The sequence below is a fragment of the Vigna unguiculata genome, chromosome 5, assembly GCF_037176805.1.
Source record: "Vigna unguiculata cultivar grain cowpea cultivar isolate G323 ecotype 2 chromosome 5, ASM3717680v1, whole genome shotgun sequence".
In the NCBI taxonomy this organism is placed as follows: Eukaryota; Viridiplantae; Streptophyta; class Magnoliopsida; order Fabales; family Fabaceae; genus Vigna; species Vigna unguiculata.
Genome location: NC_140796.1, coordinates 24,459,377 through 24,465,824, shown reverse-complemented (window position 1 = coordinate 24,465,824; position 6,448 = coordinate 24,459,377). Strand labels below are relative to the sequence as shown.

The 6,448-nt window shown below is 28.2% G+C and overlaps 1 protein-coding gene across 1 annotated transcript; it reads right to left on the bottom strand.

Moving 5' to 3' along the window:
• Positions 1-384: 384 nt before the first annotated feature.
• LOC114183342 (WAT1-related protein At4g15540-like) lies at positions 385-5,251 on the bottom strand. The gene is made up of 7 exons (XM_028070340.2): positions 4,953-5,251; positions 4,798-4,863; positions 4,498-4,611; positions 1,544-1,775; positions 1,160-1,318; positions 927-1,078; positions 385-784 (listed from the first exon to the last, which is right to left on the bottom strand). The coding sequence occupies exons 1-7, from the start codon at positions 5,144-5,146 to the stop codon at positions 616-618; spliced, it is 1,086 nt and encodes a 361-aa protein (XP_027926141.1). The 5' UTR covers positions 5,147-5,251; the 3' UTR covers positions 385-615.
• Positions 5,252-6,448: the final 1,197 nt, after the last annotated feature.

Genomic DNA, 6,448 nt, shown 5'->3' with positions numbered 1-6,448 from the left:
CCGACTTGTAAGGTGAGGTTTGCACCTCACTTATATACTATGAATTCGCCTTATCTCTAGTCGATGTTGGACTTCCAACACACCCCCTCACGTCAAGGTATATTCATCTCGTGCGTGGACAAGAAATTAGTGGGTGGTCCGTTTGCGGCCCGATATCGGATGGAACAAAATGTCCAAGAAAATTCGCTAGGATAGGCTCTAACTTGGCTCTGATACCATATAGAAAAGATTTAAAGAATAATTATGATGTATTATTTCAAAGAATAGGGTACCATATATATACATACAAGAGTGCTATAATTCCTCATCTATTAAAGGAATGAGTGCACACATTTACTCACAAATATAATAATGCCTAAATTATAGCTAGTACAATATTTGACATATCTTAACACTATTTAAACCAATTTTAATAAAGATCTTACTTCCATGTTTTAGATTCTTACTCAAATGCAGAAATAGACAATGAGACAATAGCTTTTTTTTTTCTTCAAACAAAATCGCAATATATTTAAATTCTTGTAAATTTTGTACAAGGGACATCTCCACAAACAACATGAATTTTGTGGAAGAAGACATTATTAGATTTGACAAAGCAGTATTGAAAATCATTAGTCAACAATGGGTGGTCTCTTCGTTATTTTTCCCTGTGTAGCTCACCAACAAAGGGCTCTTACTACTTGATGAAGGACGCATGTCAAAGTCCTCACTCAATTCATCTTCTTTTGCATTACCCCATATGACAGCATAAAATCCAAACGAGAGTATCACTGCTCCAACAACACTACAAAGTTTGAAACAAAACGTAGATGTCAAAAAGTGCATTGCAAAAGTGAATCAAATAGTCGTGTTCTCTGAGAGTTTCAAGTGATTCAAATTTGGCAGAATTAAAATCCAACAAGGAGAAAAGGAAATGAGCTTCATACGTTCCAAAATACAGAGCATCACCAAGGAAGACGACACTCGAAACGGCTGCAACCACAATGGACAGAGGCTTAAAGATTGAAACATAAACTGGGCCTTTAAGATGAATGCCCCAAGTGTGAACCAAACTACTTAGGCCTGTGCAGAAGAAACCCTGCATGAAGTGAAAGTACAAGTCAGATTAAACATCATTTCCTTGACTCGTGTATCAATTAAATTTGTGTTAGCTTCTCACCGAATATACAATAGCAATCAATGTTATATCAGGATTTATCTTCCAAGCACTCAAATTTTCTTCTAATAGCAAGCAAATTGGAGCAGATATCAGAGTCCCACTCAGGTTGTACAGGAACACCACAATAAGCTCTGCTGGGTATTGTTTCATAATATCGGTCTGTTTCCAAACAACAGAAATTGTACTTTAGTATTTCTTTGGTGTAATAAATGCTTTTTTGCTATAGTTTTTGTTTTTATTTCTTACAACCAACGACAACATGCCTTTAAGCACAATTAAAGTTAAATTTTATATTTTTTTTATATCATAAAAATGTCAGTTTTTCTAAACATTTAGAAACAAAAAAGGCAGTGAAAAAAGAATCTTTCTGAGTGTGTTTAATACCTGAATAATGTACCAGATTGGAACCAAAAGATACTCAACGGCAAGTAGGGATCCACCAAGAACCCAATTTGTTTGTGCTGTGGATTCCATGGGAGAATGAAGCGTAGGAGATGAAGTTGAAAGGATTATGGAACCCTTGTAGAGTAAAACTATGAGTGCACCTAATATGGATACGGCCGAACCCAGGATTTTGGCCTGAGAGCTTGAGCTTCTCAAAGCTACCTTTTCCATCCTTCAAACAAATGGACCATCAACATAGGTTAGGATAAAAAAGGTAACAATAGTGAAAAACAAAATGCTAACAGTAGTGAAAGTTATAATGATATATAGTTCAACTAAAACACGTGAACAAATGAAAGTGAATACAAATTTTTTTATCGTTTATCTCACATAATCTTTTGTACATTGGTTTTAGGTTAAAAAATATAAATAAAAGAATCTCATATGGGAAGAAATTATTTTTTAATGCTAATAAATAAGGCTCAACTCGATCGGCTTAGTCTGAACACGATTTGGGGTGATTTCAATTTAAAAATAACTGACATAATTTTAAATAAATTTGAATTGTATAACTCGATGCAATCTTAAGATTATAGTGAAAGCATACGTTTATTGAACATTGATGTATTAATAATAAACTGCTTTATTGGATATTCATGACATGTTAAGGTTACTAACACAGGCTAATCCATACTTAAATTTATTGACTTGAACTAATGATATTTGTGTTGCTTTTACTTTTTTTAGGGTATGGATGAATTATATTAACTTGCCTAATAATTTTAACAGCATCAACTTATTAAAAAATTACTCTAAACAAAATTATGAGAATTAAATAAATTGTCCAATTTTGATTATAAGTAAATTATATTAACATATAATAATTTTAGTAGCATCAAGTTATTAAAACCATAACTCTTAGAATAATATATATATATATATATATATATATATATATATATATATATATATATATATATATATATATATATATATATATATATAACACATTCAGTAGTTTTTATTCTTTTTAATATGAACATTTGCTCATAAATAAAGCACGATTTAATAAATAATATCACCCGTTAACGTCTAGAATGGACCTTCATTCTCGTTGCATTATTACCTTTCCTTTTATGAAATAAATCTTTAAAAAGTTATTTATTGTGGAGTTCTTAGCTTTAATAATCAATTATTATGTATTTTTATTATTGAAACATTTAACGTGAGGATATTTATGTAAGAATTCTTGTTTATATAAAAAGGAAACATTTTAATAATTGTGAAACTAACCAATTTTCATGTGATATTATAAGAATCATAAAAAGTGAGCTAACCAATTTTTACATAGTTATTATTTACACAAGTGAGGATGTTTTATTAAAGTTATCCTACTGTAATAAAGTTTAACCAAAGAGATTATGTAAATAGGAGTGATGACGATACACATAAAATTAAAATAGGTGACGTAATTAAGTAAAAATAAAATAAAACAATGAGTGTATGTAATCTGTTGTAAGAGAATAAACAATCTCAAAGGAATCTTGTCGGTGGGGTCCAAATTGATTGCCATCAATAATGCTATTTTCTTTATAGTGTCTTTCACCAAATTTGAATTTAAATATACATAAAGTGAAAAGGACATAATTCATATTATTCATCGAAAACTTTTGGACTCTTATAAAGTACATTAGATACGTTAAGGTTCACATATATCTTTCTGTTTAGTGATATAATTCTTGGCTATAATAATTGCGTGTTTCCTCCACTTTATGTTATAAATGTAACTTTAATTTTTTCAACAATAAAAAAAATAACATAAATATTAGTATAAAATATATCAAATAAATATAAAAAAATGATAATTTCTTGATATTACTTGTTCTTTTTTACATTCATCTAATAACCGCATAAATTAATATTTTATTGTAATATAATACTTTATTAAAAAATAGTTCTACCATTGAAATTTTTAGTGAATTGTGGTGTGAAAATTAATTCTTTCTTAACCTTTACGGAGAGTATATACAAGTTATCCAGTCCAACACACAACCAAAACCACTATCCCACAAAATTAAAAAAAGAAAAGAAAAGAAACCACTCTTTTTGAAAGTTGAATAATTTTTAAATAATATATGTTGATCTGATGTAATGAATCAACAATAAAAACAACGTTTTAATCTTAATTTATTATTTCAAATTTTAGGTTAGGTATGTATAATCACTTAAAGAAACCAACGTTTAGTATTTATGATATGACACTATGCCACTCAAATTTTAGGTTAGTATGTATAATCTTAATATATGACTCCATTTCGACTTTATTAACATTGATTATTAAGATAATCTTATCCTAAAAAGATTATTTATTATATGACACTATGCCAGTGTAATATATTGTCAAACATACCTATCACGACTTTATTAACATTAAATGATTGCTGATAAAAAAAATAGCATTAAATGATTATTAAGATAATCTTATCCTAAAAATATTTAAAAAATATGGAAAATTAAATATTTTTTTTAATAAACCAAAGCTTATTTACGATAAATTAAAAATGTGAACTTAAATGAACCAAGAAAGATTTTACAAGTTAATCTGTGTATAATTTAATTTTAATTGATGAAAAGCTAATTTAACTTTCGAAAATTTCTTCTCATATCTTATGCAAGTCCAAAACGTATAGATGTTTTCTTCAATTTTATGAATTTGGATTTTCTCATGATTTTAGTGTCCTTTTCTTTTCAAACTATAAAATATATTAATTTTGATATTTTAAAATATAATAAAAAAAATCAATATATTTTAAAATTATAAAAAAATCACAGTACCAACAAAAATAAAAATCAATGAAGTGAAAGTCAATAGAAGTAATGAAGTGGACAAAAGAAATTGAAATTGACTTGCAAAACTTTGAAATAACCGAATGATATTTTTGCAGTTCATGCACCTGAAAATGATAGCCAATATGAAGGTGAAAGCTGGTATGAGGTTGCTGAGAGCAGACGCAAGCGTAGGCGATGTGTAATTCAGTCCCTTATACCCACAAAGTTGAGCTGTCACTCTGCCTCACTCCCCATTGCAACAACAAAAATTAACATCAACATTTATAATTACATGATCATCAAGATTTTTTTTCTTAACTACAATTTTACAATTACTCCAAAGAGGAAAATTACTTGTGTGGAATCTAGTTCAAACCGATCTAAATTGTGTAAATAGGGTAAAAAACTGCATAATTTGATCTTACCCAATTACTCCAAGGAGGAAAATTCTGAAGATGAGAGAGCGGTTGAGCTGTGGAAGGCCTCTTGACCTGAAAAAGAAAAATGCAGAAACAAGATGAAGAATGGTATCGAATTGCATAGAAGAATTAATTTGAATGATAAAGAGATAAAAGAGCACCAGCGAAAGACGAAGGGCAGAGGCAAAAGGAGAAAGAGAACAGAGATGAGATATGAATAAGCGATGAAGGCATAATAACTCAATCCCTTCTGAGTTGCAGCTTTGAATAGAATGTTCACACCAACGTTGGAGCACTCTATGCCAACCATTGCAATGAATGGAAGCACTTCCTTGTAACAATACCTCCCTGTCATCTCTCTCTCTCTCTGCTTCAACTCTTCAGATCTCTTCGGTTATTCTTTCTCTACTAATGTCACCGCTACCATTAGTTTTATTCATTTATACTTAATTTTCTTTTTAGTTCAGTATTTTTATTTTGGTTCTATTTTAATTTTTGTTTGATTTTAGTCTTTTTCTACTTTTTTTTTCTATTTTAATTTTTTCTGTTAACTTTTTTCTATTTAACTCTAGCTGATTCTGAAGACATTATTATTAGCTTGTTTGGATACGTATTTGGACATGTTTGAACACAGATTTTATTTTACAATATAGCAAAGAAAAAACAACTTTTCTTTTATTTTTAGAAAAAATTAATAAATACTTGACAATTATTTTATTTTTAAATTAATTTTAAATCTATGCCTACGCATATGTTAATGTTTTTGTGTTTATTAATGGATGTTGGAAAAAAAATAATAAATAATTTTAAGGTTATAATTAAGTTTTGAATACAATGAACCTAAAAAATAATTTATATATTTTAGAAAGTCATATACATTTATAAAAATACAAATAGTAGACATTACAAAAAAACAAAAAATAAAGCATGTGCAAAAATAACGTTGACTCTATAAAAATATAAAGGATATATAAAAATATGTAGAGTAGACTCGCTAATCAGTGTATGAATATATTAATCTAATCTGTATTGTTAGACTCGTCTAATATGTATTGTTAGATTTACTATTCAGTATATAGACAAATTTGTCTAATGTATATTGCAAGACTCCTTTAATAAAAAAATTGATAGAGTCGTCCAATATGTTTTAATAAACTCATCTAATATGTGTATGAACAAACTCATTTAACGTATATTATTGAACTCATCTAATCAGTGTATGGAAAAACTTGTAAAATGTGTGTTGCTAGACTCGTCTAATATTTTTTATTATACTCATTTAATCAATGTATGAACAAACTTATCTAATTTGTATTGCAAGATTCATCTAATCAGTGAATGAAAAGACTTGTCTAATTTGTATTAATAGACTAATCTAATTTGTGTGTGAAAAGACTTGTTTAATATATATTGTTAGAATCGTCTAATCAATATATGAATGACTTGTCTAATGTGTATTGCTTGATTCATCTAATCAATACATCGACATACTCGTTTAATTTGTTTTGCTTTACTCATCTAATCAATGTATTCCTAGAATTGTTTAATAATTTTTGTTATATTTGTCTAGTCAACGTACAAAATGAATTGTCTAGTATTTTTTGTTAAACTTGTCTAATTACTGTATGAATAATCTCGTTTAATGTGCATTGTTAAC